The sequence below is a fragment of the Glandiceps talaboti genome, chromosome 12, assembly GCF_964340395.1.
Source record: "Glandiceps talaboti chromosome 12, keGlaTala1.1, whole genome shotgun sequence".
NCBI classification, from domain to species: Eukaryota; Metazoa; Hemichordata; class Enteropneusta; family Spengelidae; genus Glandiceps; species Glandiceps talaboti.
Window position 1 is genome coordinate 3,513,629 of NC_135560.1, and position 26,556 is coordinate 3,540,184.

The 26,556-nt window shown below is 35.7% G+C and overlaps 1 protein-coding gene across 1 annotated transcript in view; it reads right to left on the reverse strand.

Moving 5' to 3' along the window:
- Nucleotides 1–19,915, reverse strand: part of LOC144443541 (mucosa-associated lymphoid tissue lymphoma translocation protein 1-like) — a 37,660-nt gene extending 17,745 nt beyond the window's left edge. Inside the window, exons 1-6 of the mRNA XM_078133067.1 lie at nucleotides 19,661–19,915; nucleotides 16,604–16,778; nucleotides 14,293–14,459; nucleotides 10,742–11,041; nucleotides 8,906–9,060; nucleotides 8,274–8,370 (exon numbers count right to left, since the gene is read on the reverse strand). Coding sequence (XP_077989193.1) covers nucleotides 8,274–8,370; nucleotides 8,906–9,060; nucleotides 10,742–11,041; nucleotides 14,293–14,459; nucleotides 16,604–16,746 — 862 coding nt within the window. The 5' untranslated portion in view covers nucleotides 16,747–16,778; nucleotides 19,661–19,915. The remainder of the gene's footprint in view (nucleotides 1–8,273; nucleotides 8,371–8,905; nucleotides 9,061–10,741; nucleotides 11,042–14,292; nucleotides 14,460–16,603; nucleotides 16,779–19,660) is intronic.
- Between the last annotated feature and the right edge of the window lie 6,641 nt (nucleotides 19,916–26,556).

Sequence of the window (26,556 nt, forward strand, 5' to 3'; positions counted from 1 at the left end):
CTACTGATTGTTACTTGCACTGCATCAACTATCAGTAACTAATACACCTACCGATTGTTACTTGCATTGTATCAATTATCAGTAACTAATACACCTACCGATTGTTACTTGCACTGCATCAATTATCAGTAACTAATACACCTACTGATTGTTACTTGCAATGCATCAATTATAAGTAACTAATACACCTACCGATTGTTACTTGCACTGCATCAATTATCAGTAACTAATAGATACACCTACTGATTGTTACTTGCACTGCATCAATTATCAGTAACTAATAGATACACCTACCGATTGTTACTAGCACTGCATCAATTATCAGTAACTAATAGATACACCTACTGATTGTTACTAGCACTGCATCAATTATCAGTAACTAATAGATACACCTACTGATTGTTACTTGCACTGCATCAATTATCAGTAACTACCGGTAATAGATACACCTACCGATTGTTACTAGCACTGCATCAATTATCAGTAACTAATAGATACACCTACTGATTGTCACTTGCACTGTATCAATTATCAGTAACTAATAGATACACCTACTGATTGTTACTTGCACTGCATCAATTATCAGTAACTAATAGATACACCTACTGATTGTTACTAGCACTGCATCAATTATCAGTAACTAATAGATACACCTACTGATTGTTACTTGCACTGCATCAATTATCAGTAACTAATACACCTACCGATTGTTACTTGCATTGTATCAATTATCAGTAACTAATACACCTACTGATTGTTACTTGCACTGCATCAATTATCAGTAACTAATACACCTACTGATTGTTACTTGCACTGCATCAATTATCAGTAACTAATACACCTACCGATTGTTACTTGCACTGCATCAATTATCAGTAACTAATACACCTACCGATTGTTACTTGCACTGCATCAATTATCAGTAACTAATACACCTACTGATTGTTACTTGCACTGCATCAATTATCAGTAACTAATACACCTACCGATTGTTACTTGCACTGCATCAATTATCAGTAACTAATAGATACACCTACTGATTGTTACTTCCACTGCATCAATTATCAGTAACTAATACACCTACTGATTGTTACTTGCACTGCATCAATTATCAGTAACTAATAGATACACCTACCGATTGTTACTTGCACTGCATCAATTATCAGTAACTAATAGATACACCTACTGATTGTTACTTGCATTGTATCAATTATCAGTAACTAATAGATACACCTACTGATTGTTACTTGCACTGCATCAATTATCAGTAACTAATACACCTACCGATTGTTACTTGCACTGCATCAATTATCAGTAACTAATAGATACTCCTACTGATTGTTACTTGCACTGCATCAATTATCAGTAACTAATAGATACACCTACTGATTGTTACTTGCACTGCATCAATTATCAGTAACTAATAGATACACCTACTGATTGTTACTTCCACTGCATCAATTATCAGTAACTAATAGATACACCTACCGATTGTTACTTGCATTGCATCAATTATCAGTAACTAATAGATACACCTACTGATTGTTACTTGCACTGCATCAATTATCAGTAACTAATAGATACACCTACCGATTGTTACTTGCACTGCATCAATTATCAGTAACTAATAGATACACCTACTGATTGTTACTTGCATTGTATCAATTATCAGTAACTAATAGATACACCTACTGATTGTTACTTGCACTGCATCAATTATCAGTAACTAATAGATACACCTACTGATTGTTACTTGCATTGTATCAATTATCAGTAACTAATAGATACACCTACTGATTGTTACTTGCACTGCATCAATTATCAGTAACTAATAGATACACCTACTGATTGTTACTAGCACTGCATCAATTATCAGTAACTAATAGATACACCTACTGATTGTTACTTGCATTGTATCAATTATCAGTAACTAATAGATACACCTACCGATTGTTACTTGCACTGCATCAATTATCAGTAACTAATAGATACACCTACTGATTGTTACTTGCACTGCATCAATTATCAGTAACTAATAGATACACCTACCGATTGTTACTTGCACTGCATCAATTATCAGTAACTAATAGATACACCTACTGATTGTTACTTGCATTGTATCAATTATCAGTAACTAATAGATACACCTACCGATTGTTACTTGCACTGCATCAATTATCAGTAACTAATAGATACACCTACCGATTGTTACTTGCACTGCATCAATTATCAGTAACTAATAGATACACCTACTGATTGTCACTTGCACTGCATCAATTATCAGTAACTAATAGATACACCTACCGATTGTTACTTGCACTGCATCAATTATCAGTAACTAATAGATACACCTACTGATTGTTACTTGCACTGCATCAATTATCAGTAACTAATAGATACACCTACTGATTGTTACTTGCATTGTATCAATTATCAGTAACTAATACACCTACCGATTGTTACTTGCACTGCATCAATTATCAGTAACTAATACACCTACCGATTGTTACTTGCACTGCATCAATTATCAGTAACTAATACACCTACCGATTGTTACTTGCACTGCATCAATTATCAGTAACTAATACACCTACCGATTGTTACTTGCACTGCATCAATTATCAGTAACTAATACACCTACCGATTGTTACTTGCATTGTATCAATTATCAGTAACTAATAGATACACCTACTGATTGTTACTTGCACTGCATCAATTATCAGTAACTAATACACCTACCGATTGTTACTTGCATTGTATCAATTATCAGTAACTAATACACCTACCGATTGTTACTTGCACTGCATCAATTATCAGTAACTAATACACCTACTGATTGTTACTTGCAATGCATCAATTATAAGTAACTAATACACCTACCGATTGTTACTTGCACTGCATCAATTATCAGTAACTAATAGATACACCTACTGATTGTTACTTGCACTGCATCAATTATCAGTAACTAATAGATACACCTACCGATTGTTACTAGCACTGCATCAATTATCAGTAACTAATAGATACACCTACTGATTGTTACTAGCACTGCATCAATTATCAGTAACTAATAGATACACCTACTGATTGTTACTTGCACTGCATCAATTATCAGTAACTACCGGTAATAGATACACCTACCGATTGTTACTAGCACTGCATCAATTATCAGTAACTAATAGATACACCTACTGATTGTCACTTGCACTGTATCAATTATCAGTAACTAATAGATACACCTACTGATTGTTACTTGCACTGCATCAATTATCAGTAACTAATAGATACACCTACTGATTGTTACTAGCACTGCATCAATTATCAGTAACTAATAGATACACCTACTGATTGTTACTTGCACTGCATCAATTATCAGTAACTAATACACCTACCGATTGTTACTTGCATTGTATCAATTATCAGTAACTAATACACCTACTGATTGTTACTTGCACTGCATCAATTATCAGTAACTAATACACCTACTGATTGTTACTTGCACTGCATCAATTATCAGTAACTAATACACCTACCGATTGTTACTTGCACTGCATCAATTATCAGTAACTAATACACCTACCGATTGTTGCTTGCACTGCATCAATTATCAGTAACTAATACACCTACCGATTGTTACTTGCATTGTATCAATTATCAGTAACTAATACACCTACTGATTGTTACTTGCACTGCATCAATTATCAGTAACTAATACACCTACTGATTGTTACTTGCACTGCATCAATTATCAGTAACTAATACACCTACCGATTGTTACTTGCACTGCATCAATTATCAGTAACTAATACACCTACCGATTGTTACTTGCACTGCATCAATTATCAGTAACTAATACACCTACTGATTGTTACTTGCACTGCATCAATTATCAGTAACTAATACACCTACTGATTGTTACTTGCACTGCATCAATTATCAGTAACTAATAGATACACCTACCGATTGTTACTTGCACTGCATCAATTATCAGTAACTAATAGATACACCTACTGATTGTTACTTGCATTGTATCAATTATCAGTAACTAATAGATACACCTACTGATTGTTACTTGCACTGCATCAATTATCAGTAACTAATACACCTACCGATTGTTACTTGCACTGCATCAATTATCAGTAACTAATAGATACTCCTACTGATTGTTACTTGCACTGCATCAATTATCAGTAACTAATAGATACACCTACTGATTGTTACTTGCACTGCATCAATTATCAGTAACTAATAGATACACCTACTGATTGTTACTTCCACTGCATCAATTATCAGTAACTAATAGATACACCTACCGATTGTTACTTGCATTGCATCAATTATCAGTAACTAATAGATACACCTACTGATTGTTACTTGCACTGCATCAATTATCAGTAACTAATAGATACACCTACCGATTGTTACTTGCACTGCATCAATTATCAGTAACTAATAGATACACCTACTGATTGTTACTTGCATTGTATCAATTATCAGTAACTAATAGATACACCTACTGATTGTTACTTGCACTGCATCAATTATCAGTAACTAATAGATACACCTACTGATTGTTACTTGCATTGTATCAATTATAAGTAACTAATAGTTACACCTACTGATTGTTACTTGCACTGCATCAATTATCAGTAACTAATAGATACACCTACTGATTGTTACTAGCACTGCATCAATTATCAGTAACTAATAGATACACCTACTGATTGTTACTTGCATTGTATCAATTATCAGTAACTAATAGATACACCTACCGATTGTTACTTGCACTGCATCAATTATCAGTAACTAATACACCTACTGATTGTTACTTGCATTGTATCAATTATCAGTAACTAATCGATACACCTACCGATTGTTACTTGCACTGCATCAATTATCAGTAACTAATACACCTACCGATTGTTACTTGCACTGCATCAATTATCAGTAACTAATAGATACACCTACCAATTGTTACTTGCACTGCATCAATTATCAGTAACTAATAGATACACCTACTGATTGTCACTTGCACTGCATCAATTATCAGTAACTAATAGATACACCTACCGATTGTTACTTGCACTGCATCAATTATCAGTAACTAATAGATACACCTACTGATTGTTACTTGCACTGCATCAATTATCAGTAACTAATAGATACACCTACTGATTGTTACTTGCATTGTATCAATTATCAGTAACTAATACACCTACCGATTGTTACTTGCACTGCATCAATTATCAGTAACTAATACACCTACCGATTGTTACTTGCACTGCATCAATTATCAGTAACTAATACACCTACCGATTGTTACTTGCACTGCATCAATTATCAGTAACTAATAGATACACCTACTGATTGTTACTTGCACTGCATCAATTATCAGTAACTAATAGATACACCTACTGATTGTTACTAGCACTGCATCAATTATCAGTAACTAATAGATACACCTACTGATTGTTACTTGCACTGCATCAATTATCAGTAACTAATACACCTACCGATTGTTACTTGCATTGTATCAATTATCAGTAACTAATACACCTACTGATTGTTACTTGCACTGCATCAATTATCAGTAACTAATACACCTACTGATTGTTACTTGCACTGCATCAATTATCAGTAACTAATACACCTACCGATTGTTACTTGCACTGCATCAATTATCAGTAACTAATACACCTACTGATTGTTACTTGCACTGCATCAATTATCAGTAACTAATACACCTACCGATTGTTACTTGCACTGCATCAATTATCAGTAACTAATAGATACACCTACTGATTGTTACTTCCACTGCATCAATTATCAGTAACTAATACACCTACTGATTGTTACTTGCACTGCATCAATTATCAGTAACTAATACACCTACTGATTGTTACTTGCACTGCATCAATTATCAGTAACTAATACACCTACCGATTGTTACTTGCACTGCATCAATTATCAGTAACTAATACACCTACCGATTGTTACTTGCACTGCATCAATTATCAGTAACTAATACACCTACTGATTGTTACTTGCACTGCATCAATTATCAGTAACTAATACACCTACCGATTGTTACTTGCACTGCATCAATTATCAGTAACTAATAGATACACCTACTGATTGTTACTTCCACTGCATCAATTATCAGTAACTAATACACCTACTGATTGTTACTTGCACTGCATCAATTATCAGTAACTAATACACCTACTGATTGTTACTTGCACTGCATCAATTATCAGTAACTAATAGATACACCTACCGATTGTTACTTGCACTGCATCAATTATCAGTAACTAATAGATACACCTACTGATTGTTACTTGCATTGTATCAATTATCAGTAACTAATAGATACACCTACTGATTGTTACTTGCACTGCATCAATTATCAGTAACTAATACACCTACCGATTGTTACTTGCACTGCATCAATTATCAGTAACTAATAGATACTCCTACTGATTGTTACTTGCACTGCATCAATTATCAGTAACTAATAGATACACCTACTGATTGTTACTTGCACTGCATCAATTATCAGTAACTAATAGATACACCTACTGATTGTTACTTCCACTGCATCAATTATCAGTAACTAATAGATACACCTACCGATTGTTACTTGCATTGCATCAATTATCAGTAACTAATAGATACACCTACTGATTGTTACTTGCACTGCATCAATTATCAGTAACTAATAGATACACCTACCGATTGTTACTTGCACTGCATCAATTATCAGTAACTAATAGATACACCTACTGATTGTTACTTGCATTGTATCAATTATCAGTAACTAATAGATACACCTACTGATTGTTACTTGCACTGCATCAATTATCAGTAACTAATAGATACACCTACTGATTGTTACTTGCATTGTATCAATTATAAGTAACTAATAGTTACACCTACTGATTGTTACTTGCACTGCATCAATTATCAGTAACTAATAGATACACCTACTGATTGTTACTAGCACTGCATCAATTATCAGTAACTAATAGATACACCTACTGATTGTTACTTGCATTGTATCAATTATCAGTAACTAATAGATACACCTACCGATTGTTACTTGCACTGCATCAATTATCAGTAACTAATACACCTACCGATTGTTACTTGCACTGCATCAATTATCAGTAACTAATACACCTACCGATTGTTACTTGCATTGTATCAATTATCAGTAACTAATAGATACACCTACCGATTGTTACTTGCACTGCATCAATTATCAGTAACTAATACACCTACCGATTGTTACTTGCACTGCATCAATTATCAGTAACTAATAGATACACCTACTGATTGTTACTTGCACTGCATCAATTATCAGTAACTAATAGATACACCTACTGATTGTTACTTGCATTGTATCAATTATCAGTAACTAATAGATACACCTACTGATTGTTACTTGCACTGCATCAATTATCAGTAACTAATAGATACACCTACTGATTGTTACTTGCATTGTATCAATTATAAGTAACTAATAGTTACACCTACTGATTGTTACTTGCACTGCATCAATTATCAGTAACTAATAGATACACCTACTGATTGTTACTAGCACTGCATCAATTATCAGTAACTAATAGATACACCTACTGATTGTTACTTGCATTGTATCAATTATCAGTAACTAATAGATACACCTACCGATTGTTACTTGCACTGCATCAATTATCAGTAACTAATACACCTACCGATTGTTACTTGCACTGCATCAATTATCAGTAACTAATACACCTACCGATTGTTACTTGCATTGTATCAATTATCAGTAACTAATAGATACACCTACTGATTGTCACTTGCACTGCATCAATTATCAGTAACTAATAGATACACCTACCGATTGTTACTTGCACTGCATCAATTATCAGTAACTAATAGATACACCTACTGATTGTTACTTGCACTGCATCAATTATCAGTAACTAATAGATACACCTACTGATTGTTACTTGCATTGTATCAATTATCAGTAACTAATACACCTACCGATTGTTACTTGCACTGCATCAATTATCAGTAACTAATACACCTACCGATTGTTACTTGCACTGCATCAATTATCAGTAACTAATACACCTACCGATTGTTACTTGCACTGCATCAATTATCAGTAACTAATACACCTACCGATTGTTACTTGCACTGCATCAATTATCAGTAACTAATACACCTACCGATTGTTACTTGCACTGCATCAATTATCAGTAACTAATAGATACACCTACTGATTGTTACTTGCACTGCATCAGACCACACTTCTTCGTTCATATTGGATACCTTACAACGGTACACAGCATTGTCTTCTGGTAATGCTTTCTCCCACTGTACAAAGTACCAATAAAAACACACAATTGAAAAATAATATGACATCAAAAATTGCACTGTACACCACACATAAGCTGAATATAAGGTAATTACATGTAAATTGGAGATACTTATGTTTGAAGTTTTGCACACACACACACACACACACACACACACACACACACACACACACACACAAATACATGCATGTACACAATACACGCACATGCACATACACACACAAATATACTAACACACACACACATACATACACACACAAATATACAAACACACGCACAGACACACACACAGACCAATTCAAGTACTCACAGCTGTACAATGTACATAATTATCTAATTATAGAATTGGACTGTGACACTTTCAAACTGTTTTACAATGATACAAAGAGATACAACATGTATATGATCTGCAATTCACTTTTATAGATTCTATATGACAAAGATAAAGAAATTACTTTCTACAAGTATGTTCTTGTGAATTACTAATCAATACATGACATACATGTAGAATGAACGTTAACGTTTGTACTCACATATAATTCAGATGATGTCTCTCTTTCAATATACTGATCGTATCTAAACCATTGATAAATAGGAGCTGGCTTAGCAATAGCAGCACACACTAACTTAATAGCTTTTCCTTCTTCAACTATTTTGGATTCTGGCTGGACTGCTATTTTCAATGGCTCTGCACAAAAAATATAGCAAAAAACTTTGTTGTACAACTGATAATAAGTACAAAACCACTATGTAATCAGCCATAAAGTTTCAAAGTGTTTTTTGCTTTGTTTAAAATGTGCAAATTGTGGCATATCTCTGCCTGGCACATGTACAACTGATCACATACATGTACATGTACCATACTGAATCTAATATTGGCACTTACTGCTCACAGATATGTACCATACTGAATTTAATAATGTACCTGCATTTTGTAATGATATGGTATGGCAGTTGTTTATGTATACCAGTCTATGGGTAAAGATATGGTATGGCAGTTGTTTATGTATACCAGTCTATGGGTAAAGGTATGGTGTGGCAGTTGTTCATGTATACCAGTCTATGGGTAAAGATATGGTATGGCAGTTGTTTATGTATACCAGTCTATGGGTAAAGATATGGTATGGCAGTTGTTTATGTATACCAGTCTATGGGTAAAGATATGGTATGGCAGTTGTTTATGTATACCAGTCTATGGGTAAAGGTATGGTATGGCAGTTGTTTATGTATGCCAGTCTATGGGTAAAGGTATGGTATGGCAGTCGTTTATGTATACCAGTCTATGGGTAAAGGTATGGTATGGCAGTTGTTTATGTATACCAGTCTATGGGTAAAGATATGGTATGGCAGTTGTTTATGTATACCAGTCTATGGTAAAGATATGGTATGGCAGTTGTTTATGTACACCAGTCTATGGATAAAGGTATGGTATGGCAGTTGTTTATGTATACCAGTCTATGGATAAAGGTATGGTATGGCAGTTGTTTATGTATACCAGTCTATGGTAAAGATATGGTATGGCAGTTGTTTATGTATACCAGTCTATGGGTAAAGATATGGTATGGCAGTCGTTTATGTATACCAGTCTATGGTAAAGATATGGTATGGCAGTTGTTTATGTATATCAGTCTATGGGTAAACATGAATCAGAATCAGTTACCGATGCAAACAATCCAGATCATATTGTTTGTAACCACATGTAATAAAAGTTTTGGTTACCCAGACCCTTACAGGAAGGTTATCCTTCTAATCACCCTAGATTAGGTATAACCACAACTATAAATAATCTAGTCTTAGTTACCCAGACCCTTACAGGAAGGTTATCCTTCCAATCACCCCATATTAGGTATTACTACAACTACAAATAATCTAGTCTTGGTTACCCAGACCCTTGTACGAGGGCTATCCTTCCAATCACCCCAGATTAGGTATAACCACAACTATAAATAATCTAGTCTTGGTTACCCAGACCCTTGTACGAGGGCTATCCTTCCAATCACCCCAGATTAGGTATTACCATAACTAAAAATAATCTAGTCGAGGTTACCTAGACCGTTGTAGGAGGGTTATTAGTTACATGTATTACATGTACTGCACTTACAGAATTTGTTTTCCAGAATTTTTTTTCCAGTAAATAGTATGCATCAATCAACAAATACATAGTTTGGGGTGTAATTCAGGCAAAAACATTGGTACATACTTTTCTGTTTAGAAATAGTTTTTACATATTATTGAAGTAAGAAAAAACTAACATATGATTGTGTACTTCAGACTGAAAAGTTGTTGTTACTGACTAGCTAAATGTATTACATACAAGGAATGTAGACTACAATGGATCTTTCTGTCTGTACAATGTATGGAAAGCTTACCATTTTTGACTATGACATCTACTTGCACCCACTTTGTAAATTGGTAACTGATTCTATTGTGAATGCGACATATATATAAGCCACTATCATCATCATCCACATTTTGAACTTCAAGGACTTTATCAGTACCCGTTTGGATAATCTGACATTTCCTATCAATCATGCCGTTAACTTCTTCAAGGATAGTTCGGAACCATTGATACTTGGGGTAAGGGAATCCTGTTGCTTCACATGTCAAACGCAATGTTTGCTTCTCCATCAATGATGCAGATTTAGGTTGCTTAGTGATGTGAACCGGTTCTGAAGAAAACAGAAATAATTGGGACTATAACAAGACAGTATGATACTAAAGAAACAGAGAATAATTTATATTGACTTACTTTGAGTTATTTAAAATGTCTACGACATCATGAGAGGCGAGAGTGGTTTGCTAACGTGACAACTTGTCATGTCTCATCAAACTGGGACAACCTACATGTATGCCATAGGGAGTGTAGCTAGTAAACATTTATTTAGCGTTGTATGAGATATATATGTATTCTCAACAGTAAATGCACACAAATATGACTTGGATCTTAAATAAATGCATTTAAGCGATATGACCATGCACTATTCTGATCATCTTGGATATGACTTGTACCTATCCCCAATCATATCCTACCCCACCTCTATCACCATCTACATTACATCCTACCCCACCTCTATCACCATCTACATTACATCCTAACCCACCTCTATCACCATCTATATTACATCCTACCCCACCTCTATCACCATCTATATTACACCCTACCCCACCTCTATCACCATCTATATTACATCCTACCCCACCTCTATCACCATCTATATTACATCCTAACCCACCTCTATCACCATCTATATTACATCCTACCCCACCTCTATCACCATCTATATTACATCCTACCCCACCTCTATCATCATCTATATTACATCCTACCCCACCTCTATCACCATCTATATTACATCCTAACCCACCTCTATCATCATCTATATTACATCCTACCCCACCTCTATCACCATCTATATTACATCCTACCCCACCTCTATCACCATCTACATTACACCCTACCCCACCTCTATCACCATCTATATTACATCCTACCCCACCTCTATCATCATCTATATTACATCCTACCCCACCTCTATCACCATCTATATTACATCCTAACCCCTCTATCACCATCTATATTACATCCTAACCCACCTCTATCACCATCTATATTACATCCTACCCCACCTCTATCACCATCTATATTACATCCTACCCCACCTCTATCACCATCTACATTACATCCTAACCCACCTCTATCACCATCTACATTACATCCTACCCCACCTCTATCACCATCTACATTACATCCTAACCCACCTCTATCATCATCTATATTACATCCTACCCCACCTCTATCACCATCTATATTACATCCTACCCCACCTCTATCACCATCTATATTACATCCTAACCCACCTCTATCACCATCTATATTACATCCTACCCCACCTCTATCACCATCTACATTACATTCTAACCCACCTCTATCACCATCTATATTACATCCTAACCCACCTCTATCACCATCTACATTACATCCCAACCCACCTCTATCATCATCTATATTACATCCTACCCCACCTCTATCACCATCTATATTACATCCTAACCCACCTCTATCATCATCTATATTACATCCTACCCCACCTCTATCACCATCTATATTACATCCTACCCCACCTCTATCACCATCTACATTACACCCTACCCCACCTCTATCACCATCTATATTACATCCTACCCCACCTCTATCATCATCTATATTACATCCTACCCCACCTCTATCACCATCTATATTACATCCTAACCCCTCTATCACCATCTATATTACATCCTAACCCACCTCTATCACCATCTATATTACATCCTACCCCACCTCTATCACCATCTATATTACATCCTACCCCACCTCTATCACCATCTACATTACATCCTAACCCACCTCTATCACCATCTACATTACATCCTACCCCACCTCTATCACCATCTACATTACATCCTAACCCACCTCTATCATCATCTATATTACATCCTACCCCACCTCTATCACCATCTATATTACATCCTACCCCACCTCTATCACCATCTATATTACATCCTAACCCACCTCTATCACCATCTATATTACATCCTACCCCACCTCTATCACCATCTACATTACATCCTAACCCACCTCTATCACCATCTATATTACATCCTAACCCACCTCTATCACCATCTACATTACATCCCAACCCACCTCTATCACCATCTATATTACATCCTAACCCACCTCTATCACCATCTACATTACATCCCAACCCACCTCTATCACCATCTATATTACATCCTACCCCACCTCTATCACCATCTATATTACATCCTACCCCACCTCTATCACCATCTACATTACATCCTAACCCACCTCTATCACCATCTATATTACATCCTAACCCACCTCTATCACCATCTACATTACATCCCAACCCACCTCTATCACCATCTATATTACATCCTACCCCACCTCTATCACCATCTATATTACATCCTACCCCACCTCTATCACCATCTATATTACATCCTACCCCACCTCTATCATCATCTATATTACATCCTACCCCACCTCTATCACCATCTATATTACATCCTAACCCCTCTATCACCATCTATATTACATCCTAACCCACCTCTATCACCATCTATATTACATCCTACCCCACCTCTATCACCATCTATATTACATCCTACCCCACCTCTATCACCATCTACATTACATCCTAACCCACCTCTATCACCATCTACATTACATCCTACCCCACCTCTATCACCATCTACATTACATCCTAACCCACCTCTATCATCATCTATATTACATCCTACCCCACCTCTATCACCATCTATATTACATCCTACCCCACCTCTATCACCATCTATATTACATCCTAACCCACCTCTATCACCATCTATATTACATCCTACCCCACCTCTATCACCATCTACATTACATCCTAACCCACCTCTATCACCATCTATATTACATCCTAACCCACCTCTATCACCATCTACATTACATCCCAACCCACCTCTATCACCATCTATATTACATCCTAACCCACCTCTATCACCATCTACATTACATCCCAACCCACCTCTATCACCATCTATATTACATCCTACCCCACCTCTATCACCATCTATATTACATCCTACCCCACCTCTATCACCATCTACATTACATCCTAACCCACCTCTATCACCATCTATATTACATCCTACCCCACCCGTCATCATCTATATTACATCCTACCCCACCTCTATCACCATCTACATTACATCCTACCCCACCTCTATCACCATCTATATTACACCCTACCCCACCTCTATCACCATCTATATTACATCCTACCCCATCTCATTAAGTTGACCATTTCAAACTGTGCCTTTGTTATAAGAGTGAATTTCTAATCATCTGTGCTACAAGAGTACAATAAAATCTTACCCTCCTTTTTAATGAGTTTCAAAGCATTTTCATGTTTCATGGATTCCAAGTAAGAGATAAGCTGTCTGACAGTGTATCCACGGTTACCAAGATCTCGTAACAATGATGCAGTGGGGCTGCCACCTCGCATTAATTCTAAACTGAAGTTTTCAACATCTGCACTATTCCTGTAAGTCATACAACAAATTATCAATTATTACATAATTATGTATCATGATTATGTGCATCAAAACATGCATATATACTGTCAATTTCACAATACGATGCTGCTTTTCTGTTTGATACAACACAGAAACTAATAAGAAACTGTATATGCCACACTGTGTCACTTCAATAGCAAGATTGCCTTTTTTGCTACATTTAGTCTAAATGAAATAAACCACTTATAAATGTATTACACCTCCATGCACACATTAGAGCACCAATGTTTTTCTTAGTATCAAACACCTGATGAAGGTGGGTTTGACCCATTTTAGTTCTCATCTTACAAAATTGATTTTACTTTTAATTGAATCTGTTTTGCACCTCAAAATAGAAATATTTCGGGAAAAATGTCCAATCGCGAAATGTAAGAATTTTCACTCCTAGTAAATGTATGACAGTGAAGACATGTTGGGGAATGAGGTCAAAATACATGACATTCACTGTGTGTGCATGCAGATGACGCATACATCTCACTCTTTTAAATTTCTTTTCATTGTGTCTGTTAGGGACAGCGGGTACATTTGGTAAGTCATTTGACCAGTCCAGATGTATGCTCTCCTAACACACTGTACAAAAATCCATCAAACGATTTTGAGAGACTAACAAACAAGCTCTGAGAGATCAATATAAAAACAACAAGGTATTATGCCGTCCATAAATGTACTTTTTCAGGCCATCCATGAAATCATAGCACAATGTTCACAGTTGTTCAAATACTGGTTTCTACTCTTGTTGTTATTGCTGTCAGCCTTTTACAAAGACAATAAAGTGTTGATAAAAGAGCAATTTTCTCAATACACACTGGCCTTGTATTCATAGTATATACTACTACCGGGGTACATACTGATTTGATATTGATTGTGCTGGCTGAACAATTATCAATTTTGGCCACTTTAGTTGGGGGGGGGGGGGGGGGGGGGTCTGAGGTCTAAGAGAATTTAGTTTTGAATCCTACATTGAGGTATTCATTTTATCCCTAACTATGTGTCACACACATCTTTAATACTGACACTTATATACATGTGTATGGGTAGATATAGGAATAACACTTCTGACAAGAAGTCTGGAGTGTTGTCCTTATCTACCCATATTGTAGTATCAAAAGATGAAAATAATATATGTGTCAGACATGTAGGCTTGGTGATAAACTTATAATCAACATCATTAGAGCTTTAGTGATCATGTACTGCTCATTGTTTGTGTGTATTTGCTATGAGACTAAATACAACAAAGAGTTTGACACTTAAAGTGGCTTAGCTTCAAACATTTTACTAATGTGAAAATACTTACATAAAACCTTAATAAAACTATTATACTCAGTCTATTAATAATATTAATGTCGACACATGTCATCAAACTGGTTTTGTTAGAACAGCTGCTTGCCTCGTCAGGATGCCTCAACTTTTTTTTTATAAGTATCAAAAATGACGTCATCAGATTGTTTATACATGTATGTTATATACTGTATTATCACCAGGTTTGAGTTCAGTCAATTGCAAGTGATAGTTACATAATGATTAATATGCTTCAGTAAGTACAATAAATATGCAGCATAAATTTTACCCAAAAATGTATAAACTCAGCTTGTACCCCTTTAAATTCAGAAGTTTTGTGTGTTTTTTCACTTATATGAAATCCCAAGGTATATTATCGGACTTGGTGTCAGTTTTCTAACAGTACCAATTTGTTTTGTTCCTCATTGCTCAGTAAAGCACAGCTGCAGTATGTTGTCCAAGTCACATGTGAATTTTGGGGGTCTCCTGAGCAATTATGACTTTTGACAAATTTAAAATGACAGACAGAGAAACAAATGAGTACAAGAGAACAGATCAAATTAAGACATACCTTGGGATTACACACGGTACTTGGAAACACATGAAAGTTTTGCTTTTTGATGACTTGGTATCAAATTTTTTTTTCTACATAAACAACCAAAAATGACATGTACACCTAAGATGCATACATCACATATGACCAGTGAGCTTTGGAGTAGAAAAGTAGCAAAGTGATGAAATTTGTATAATAATGATATTGGCTGAATTTAATCCCAAGACACATATGACAAGGAGGGCAATCAATTACTAATTTATTAGAGACAAATACTTACGTATATGGGTTATCTGGAATAGCTGCTATCAAGCTTCTCCAGTTCCTCTGTGAATCTAATGTATCTAAATATTTATGTAACGTTAATAGAATTTTATATGGGATTTTATTTAAATTGGTGTTTGGGTCTATGTCTTCTGCCATGCTACTTTCTGTCTTCTTTTCAGCTCTTTATTCTGTCAAAAAGAAAAAAAAGAAGCAGAATATTTCCATAATCAGCAAAATACTGACATGTCACTGGTTTGTTAAATATATTTTTCTATTTATAAATGTAACAATATTAATCTGATTTGCTACCAACAAAATACTGTACATGTTGGAGATGTTGTTAGCTTCCCTACTGTTTGTCTTAGTGTGCATGTGAGATTCAGAATGAATTTGATTGGACGCAGTCACTGTCACATGTAAAGAGTAGCAATCAAAGACAATATTCAAGATTTGTTCCCCTGAACACATTAGAACCATCCCTTAGTAGTGGTGGTAGTTATTATTTACTTCCAGAAATCAAAGCACACCTGATTTGAATTTTCTTGGCAATGAGTTCATTTCAGCTGCACATGTTGATCTACATAATGACTTCATAAACAACCTGATTGGACAATTATGCGTCGGGATTGTTGGATGGTATATATATATATATAGTTTTGGTAGTTCTGGAACTCTTTCTTGGTTGTAACTCGGAGTTTCACGCATAGTGCGATCATCAGACAACTGATGATCGCACTTTGTCTTTGTTGTCTGATGATCGCACTATGCGTGAGACTTTGAGTTACAACCAAGAAAGAGTTCCAGAACTACCAAAACTATTGCGCTCTGCCACTGCGGTATAGAGCACTGTCTTAGCAGATTGACACTCACTGAGTTATATATATATATATATATCAGAGTTTGACAATACTAGTCACAAGTGTGGTACGAGAGATAAATGGAAAGTTGTGCAGTGAACAGACCGACAACTTGAACTTTCTTTTGTCTATGATAGTATGTATAATTCCTAAAATAATCATGAATATTACAGGATGAACAATCTAGCAAGAGTTTGGTAAAATCTGTGCTAGATTTAACATCCAATTCTGTCTTGGAAAAAGTTGTCATGCGAAACTAAAATGTGCAGTATATAATGTGAAAGTGATTTTATTTTGAAATGAAACAGCATTTTTAGACATTCAAAAATGAATTCATATATAGTCGCAGGTGACGTATACTGGTATTTAAATTACCAAATACTGTTCCACATTTTACTACCTGAGGTAATTTTTCTGTTATACCGGAAAAATGACCTCTCGCAACAAGATATGGAACATACGGTATTTGGCAAATAATATTTTCAGAATAAAACATACAGGCGTCCTCCTATATATTTGGTCATGTGTATGAACTTGAGTGTTTTGGAATGAGAGTGTAGACAAAACTAACATATATACTTATAGACACTGAATTGAATCAATATTTTTTTTCATGTGTGATACATTTATAATGATTGCGATTCATTTCGTCCCAATTTTAACTCGTACCATTTTAAACTCGCCCCAATAACACTAGTAACGTTTATAAATCTAAACGATACATGGACTCGAAGTACTGGGACAGAAAAATTTACATGATTTTACCTACGTGGCCAGTTGAAGCGTAGCAAATGTAACATTTCGTAGCAGAAAGTGGTGTGGGTTTTGGCTAAGTGTTTGGTAGATCTAGAACTTATACTAGCACAACAACTTTCCTCAGTCATGAATTATCACTTTTCACATTAGGACTTAATGTTTACAACCAAAATAAGAAATAATAATGATAATAACCAGGAGATCGAATATTAGTGACTGACACGCTTACGACTTCCGCGCGTATGGGTTTTGGAGACGCATCTCCTCCCAGCTCCCTAGTTAACGCAACTAAGGGGAGAACCATTTGATTTCTGGGGGGGGGGGTATGGAGGAAGTAGGTATGGGAGCAAATTTTTTTTTTCCAGTCAGAGTGACAGCAATTTTTTTTTCTACTGTCAGTCCTGCATCAATTTTTTTTTTTTGAAATGGAGTAGCTGTGCAAATTTTTATTTAATTAGTCATTGTTTGTAATGCGTTATTCATACCTATACCAAATCACAATGGTTCACAACTGTACCTCTAAATAACTTGTTCTGTGCAAGTAGAAGAATTAGCAAATTGTCTTAATTTACAGAATCCAAATAGTCCCCTTCAGATATTGACTGTGTCATTGAGATACTGCAACAAAAATCCTGAAATGTTTTTTTGGGTCAGAAAAGGAAAGGAAAACTTTGTGTGCACTTGGGTTTAAAGCAGAGCTATATAGTGCATGCTTTAATGATAAGTGCTGTAAAAAAACAGGAATTTATACTTGTATTAAAAACATTTGCCGCGCCGCCAAAGAATACATGAGAATAAGGTTTCCAAATTTGCTCATTTCTGGTGCATTGTGACAAATTTTTTTTTCACTTCTGTCTGTTATGACAATTTTTTTTTCTCAAGCCATTACAGGATCAAAATTCTTTTTTTTCTGGTTCACCTGGAAACAAATTTTTTTCTTCTCAAAATCCTCCATACCCCCCCCCCCCGAAATCAAATGGTTCTCCCCTAAGTATTGTAGTATGTGTTTACAGCTAGCAGTGGTACTTCATTAGTGGAATACGAGATACCACAGACCCTCCAATCTGAGTACTTCTAGCTTCGATTTCATATATGCACAGGTAAATTATATTGTAAAGAGTTGGGGCGAGTTGAAAATGGGGTGAGTTGAAAATTGGACGAGTTGAAATGGGACGAGTTGATCCATCACCATAGTACTATTTATAGATTGATACAAGTTAAGGGATACGATGGTCGTCCTCCTTTTAAACGGTGTACGAGACTCGATTCTGACAACGTTCCAAAAGAAAGGGACATTTTTTTGCAGGAGGACAACTGTCCAATGATGGTGAACACATCCTGCCCTAACAATATTAGATCCATGGTCGCATACACATTCCGGTATCTCCACAACAGTCTGGTTGTATACGTGTACTTCCTGGTACTACACAATCTTATCAATATCATATTTCACTTACCAACAGTGTACTTTAGTCTTTACAAATTACAACAAGCAACAGCGTTGGAGAAAACTCAAGTCAGTACTGTACACTTGAGTAAGTCAATCTTCAACCTGGGGGCACTCGTAGAAAAAACAAGGAAGAACACACTGCTCTTACGAATGCTCCGACACTTCACGTTCCGTGTGAATAGGGAAGTCACTGTGAAATGCGTAGCAGCCGCGGCGAGTTGGTAATGGTATGAACATGTTGAGTAATGGGGAATCCCCAACAGTCTCCCATTCTCATGCTAAAAATCACGTACACAGGTTAGCGTTGGGGGCGCACTGCACCTCCCCATATCCATGCCCATGCGCTGCCCCATATCTCTCGAGCTCTATGGTCCATAGCTGCAATAATTGTAGCGTCTTGTTGCGGTTTTGTGGGTTTATTTCGTCTGTTTTGGTGACTTTTTAAGTTTTTGTGTTTAACCCGCACCTAAGGTGCGGGTTAAACACAAAAAAACCCACCCACCCCCCACCCCCACAAAACCGCAACAAGACGCTACAATTATTGCAGCTATATGGTCCAGCTCTCCTAGTGGTCCTTTGATGTCTCTCGAGCTCGCTAAGCTCTGCAATAGATGTCCGTCATTCAAAATCATAGTATGCTTTATAATAAAAAATTAAAGCAACTCTTGTGATGTCATCAACAAGAACAAGGACAGTGCAACAATTGTTTCCTCTACAAACTGTATCTGTTATTAGCCTGTTTCAAGCTGTGCTGTGCTGAAACTACTTACTAGCAGCAAGTTTCTCTATTGGTCACAGTATGCAGTACAGAACGGTTGGATAAATCACTACAACAATGTTCGACCAACTGTATCTCTTTAGCCTGTCTCAAGCTGTTCTACAACTACCTACTAGCAGCAAGTTTCTCTATTCATCTTTCACTCCCTGATGTTTAATTAGTGTTTGTCATATCACCAGTGGAGTAGGGTCTTCAGGATAGGGACACTGTGGGATATCTATTGTATATATATAGTGTTTATTTACCAAAAGCACAAATGAACATTACAAATACACATACAAAAATACTATTTCGTGGGTAAATGGGGGAATCAGGATTTAGCTTAGGCTGCTTTCACAAAAACTTGTTAGGGGGGTCGGGAGATTTTTTGTAAAACCCTAATTTTTTTTCAAGTACCTCCCCCTGCCATATTCCAAACTTTTTCAAGTACCCCCCCCCCCTGCCAAAGCCCCAAATATTTCAAGTACCCCCCCCTACCCGAATAAATTTTCAAGTACCCCCCACCCGAATAATTTTTTTTGGAATACTCTTCCAGTGCGTTAACATTCCATACCAAGTACAAAACTGTACATAATACACTTAATACCAACTTTGTCCATTATATATATAATCAATTTGTATATTGTGTGTATATATATACACAAACACCAGTTAAAACAAAATGTTATGTTAACCAGTGCATTGCCTTTCCAAAAAACAACATATACTTGAATTACACTTTGAATAACTCTTGTAAAATGATCAGCAGACCAACTGAGTCTTTGTTTTCTGTTCAATATTGTATCAGTACATTATACTAGTAGTGTTACAGTTGAATGTCAATTGTGATGCACATGTTATCTAAAGAGAGTTTTATACTGTATTGTTCCAGTTCAGTTTCCTAAATGTGTGCTAAAAGAAATCAAATTGGTCTAAATAACACTGAAAAAACTCTTAATAAAATGCATTGCCATGTATCCCGTTCTTATTTGATGTAAATTAGTTCAATATAATGTCAAAAGAAAATAAATGTATGACTCAAACATACCAGCCACATTTCATCTAACAGAATAGGAATCAAGTGATATATATTAGTGGTAATGATAATTAAGATGGCCCTATTATCATAGTAATTATATATCTTAATGAACCTGGTAATACATTTACCTTGTAAGAGCCTGATTATTGGACTGGTTTTGACATTGGATTACAAAGGTGAATGCAGGATTTTAAACAAAGTCTCAGAATGTGTTTATTTAAATTTTTGATTTCCAAGTGGTAGCTCTCCTTCCAGATCTTGTGTATATAAACATGGCATTGTCATCATCATCAGACCCAATTTCTCCTTCAACTTCATCAGAGTTGGAACTAGCTGTATCATCATTCTCACTGTCACTGTCATCAGATGACAAATCACTCTCACTTTCTTTAGATTGATAATAGTGGCATCTTACAGCCTCAACTTTGTCTATTTTGTGCATTCCTGCCACAGCTGGAATTTCATAGTTGGAAAGGTACTTATCAAGTTCTTTCACTTTCAATTTGGAAATGTCACCGTTTCTGACAAGCGCATCCCAGTCATATTCATCAAATTTATATTCAGATATGTTTTACAGAGATATGTTTTTATAAGCATTCCAAAAAAATTCCACAGTTTGTGCAAACACTACTTTATGAAAATGTTTATTGAGACTATATTGGAGTATTTGCTCATATTGTTTCAGTTCACTACCTCATTCCTGCCATATATATCTTTAGGGTAACTTTATATTGAGAGTTATGTCAAAGTTTATTTATTTATCTTTATATTTACAAGTAATAGTATATTCATGCAAAGTTGAAAAGTATGTGCAAAAAACTTTTTTTACTTTTTCTCTGTTAACTCAGCTTGTGAGATATTGTCTTCTGTTTCACATGTAGCAGACGTTGCCAATATGCTAATTTTAGGAAATATTTAGAATGTGTTATTAAAAGTTTATGTTGAAAATTATAGTCATATCTATAGGATGAAAAAATACCTTGCACAGAAGTTTTTGATACTTGTCAAGTATGTTTTAGTGCAGGTGCATCTTTTACATTTTGATGGCAGGCTGAGATGAACCTTTTCCAACTCATTTTTTTTAACTAACCAAGAGCTGCAAATGTAAAATGTTGTCTGTCATATTTGTCTGTCATTTAATACTAGTAAGAATTTACATGAAAAAGTTACATATCATTGTGTTAACCACAAACCAAAACACAGTCATGTCACAAAGAATATTTTCAGTACAGTGTAAAGGTAATTTCACACATTAAATGAACCAAATTTCAGTAGATAGTAGTGTACATGAAAGACACTGGTATTTTCAGACAAAAAACAATCTGTACCACTCAATTCGCCCATTTCAATTTATCATTACATTAACAGTTTATTAAAAGAAAATTAAAATTTGACTGTTTTTGTTTTTCATTTTACTAACTTGTGAGCAACTGTTGTTTGTAGCTGTTGTTGTTGTTGTTGTTGTTGTTGTTGTTGTTGTTATTATTGACAAAGGAAAACCAACATTTTAAAAGCTTATTTTCCCATGTTTGAAAAGTCATGATGTTAATTTATTTTCAGGTACAAAATTTTCAGGTACAACCCATAAAATTTTCAGGTACAACCCATAACATTTTTTCAGGTACACTATCCATATATTTTCAAGTCCCCCCCAAAAAAAAATAAATAAAAAAAATAAAAATATATCCCCCCCCCAACAAGTTTTTGTGAAAAAGCAGCCTTACAGCTATTCAAGTCTGTCCCCTACCATAGTTATATACAATGTTTGACAGCAAAGTGATATATCAAAAGGAAATACATAGTACCTCGGAGTTCATAGTACTTATGAAGAACATACGGTAACAATAAATTGTACAGTGGTTTAATTTACTCTTCTAGAAGAAATTGTTTATAAGATCGCTTAAATTCGTTAAGCGTATTGATACATCTTATGTTGACAGGGATGCTATTCCAGATTTTTGCCCCTGAGAAGGAGAAAGAAAACTGACCTGTGTTTGTTCTGGCATAATATGGATAAATATTGTAAAGCTGTATTGTGTTGTAGTTGGTAATTTAACATCAAATGTTGGTGTTGTTTGTTTACTGTTTGAGTGAATTGAGTTTAAGTGTACATTTGTGTGTGAGTCATATTATCTGTGTAATGACATGCCTGCCTTGGTCTTATCAAAAGATTGTTTACAATTAAGGGACCAGTCAGTTGCAGGGTGGGGAGGGGGAGGGGGAGGGGTGATGGCGGTCGATGGGGGTGTCACCCTGTTTATTGGCAGGGGGGTCATGCTGTTTTGAAAATTGTGGGTTGAATAAAAAAAACCTTTATACAATGGCATATAGCCTTGTCTGAAATGTGGTACATGTCAATATTTGTTCTTGTCCCTGTTTCTTACATCAATTCTTTAATATTATGTCGCGTAAGAGTTCAAACATAACTATACATACAGTACATATACATGTATTACCTAGCTACGCCACTAGTTACAGAACATGTCATGTAAATGCTTGGCTGTTTCACAATCAATGCTTCACTTATATTGGACTTTTTGGGCAAAAGTGAACTTGAACGTTTCGTAATGGTAATCTTCATAGATAGTTTATAAAAGAAGTTAATCTAAATTGTTCTACTCGTCACTATGAACTTGTCAGAAGGGATTAATACACTTTCTATTTCGGATACTACATGTCCAAACTTAGTCACGATAAAAAAATACCTGTGAATATGTGAATGTGAATATGATATATGGGGGGGGGGGGGTCATCTTGTTTTAGAATTAAGTGGTAGGATAGGGGGTTCAGCCTATTTTCGGTTTTACAGATGGGGGGGGGGCTCATTGACTTTTTGTCGTCCTGCTGGAAGAATCCACCGACCCCGACCCCCCCCCCCCCCCACGCTGGAGAAACTGACCGGTCACTAAACATCAGGGAATGAAAGATTACACTGTGATCAATAGAGAGACTTGCTGCTAGTAGGTAGTTGTAGCACAGCTTGAGACAGACTAAGATGTACAGTATTATGTCTTGTTTATATACTTGTATTTCTGATGTATTACTTATATCTTGTGAGTCTTTTAGAAACAAGTCATCGTTTCTAAACCAATTCTGTGTGAAAATGTATTTATACAGATGCATTTATTTCTTTTTGGGCAGGTTGCTAAGCACAAAATATCAGCAGAAATGTCTTTTGTGTAACCAACGTTGACCAGAAATATTGCTTGATAGCAAACTTTCATTGGTAGAATACAATGTACATTCTTTACTCAAATTACTGGGACATAATATTTCATTTAAAATTGATTTAGATGTATGACAGTAACTTACCCAAGATATTGCCATAACAAGTAAAGGCCATTGTTTGCATAGTGATTAAGAATTCAGGGAAAATAAACGTATTTAGCGATGTTGAATGAGCACACAAAGTTTCGTCAAACGAAGTTTGGTATCGAATGTTTGCTGTGTGCGTTGCTACTACAGTTGCGCGCGCATGCAAGTCATGTGTCGCTAGCGAATTCTAGTGTTCCAGAACGTTGCTGTACAGCATTCCAGCTTCGTTCTCACGATGGCTGAATGAGTTCAAACGAAGTCCGTAAATTTACGGAAGAGTTTATTATACAACTCTGCTATTTTTATAATCTTAGTTACAAATATAAAAAATGGCAAAACGTATCGAGGATGAATTACGGCTGTAGTTTATTGAGACAGTGCATCTTCAACTATTAGTCACCTACCTCTACAAGATGAAATTAAAAAAAATTATAATTTGATTGAAAAATAATTTATGCAACCACAGAAATAACATAAATGTTTGTCATATCATTTGTTAGTTCTCAAGACAGAATATAACATATCCCCGGGCATATCCCATATGTTCTGTTGGGGCGGGATATTGTATAGCGCCCTCTACGTACAGTAATTTGATGTTACGTTTTTGTTTCATGATCAGCCACTGTAAATTTTCGAAACAGTTTTGTTAATTACAAAAAATTGGAGATGGGTTGAATTAAGGCCATGCATTTGATAATTGCTTGATGTTAGAATGTTAGAATGTTCCCTTCAGTATATTACAATTAGGTATGTTTATATAAAGACATGTAAAAATACCAGACCACAGCAAGTTATAGTAATCTATGAATTACAAAATATTTCCTCATTTCAACATATCGAAAATACAAACACTTGTGGATAGTGAGAAAGCGTCACAAATAATCAATAATTTATTAGTCGATAAAATTGACACTGTTTGGAGTAAATGACATAATCAGCGACGTAATTTGAAAGAAAGGAGATTGACTTTAATTATTACAGACGTAATCATTTATATGAGGTGCTCAAAACATGTTTCACTTTTATTACAGCATCATTGTAACCATGGTAATGAACAGCCCCATTTTGTAATATGTAATACACTTTTTGTCATAAAACCTTAGCATTTGGGTGTTTGAGACACACACAATTCTTGTTTGAGACACACACGCAATCCTTGTTTGAGACACACTGAATCCTGGTCATAAGACCTTAGCATTTGACGTTTTATGCTACAATTTACTCTAACACAGAACACATCAAAAGATGCGTTAGTCGGAGGTAACTTCTTCAAAGCATCCTGCTTTACACACTGTTACAATTTCGTGTGGTGTCTAAGACACACTAACTTCTGGTCTGTCGAACAGAGTAAATTGTTGACATTAACTCTCAAATGCTAAGCATTTATGAACATCAGAAGATGCCGCTTTCAACGTTGAAGAGAGCGCTCGAGCAGTCAGTAGACGTCTACGCGATGTCCAGTGTTTTCGGTGACCATTCCGCTTTCCACAGATGTTTCTCGTGTCTCCTTTTTTCACCCCTCTCTCGCTGTGTCTTTTCGTAGAGTACACACGTCCAGTTCTACATCAAATTTTAAAAAGTGGTGTATGATACGCTCAAACTTCAATGATTCTTCATCCAAATTAGATGGTACTCTGCCGTGATAGTAGTCCTGCTTGCATACGGAGTAAGTCGTCCCTTGAGCGAAACGCGTACACCGTCTGCGAGCATGACGACCGTGAAAGTGATTCTTCAGAATCGCAATATCACAATTTACGACCTGTTTTCTTGGTCGCGGTCCAATGGATGTTTC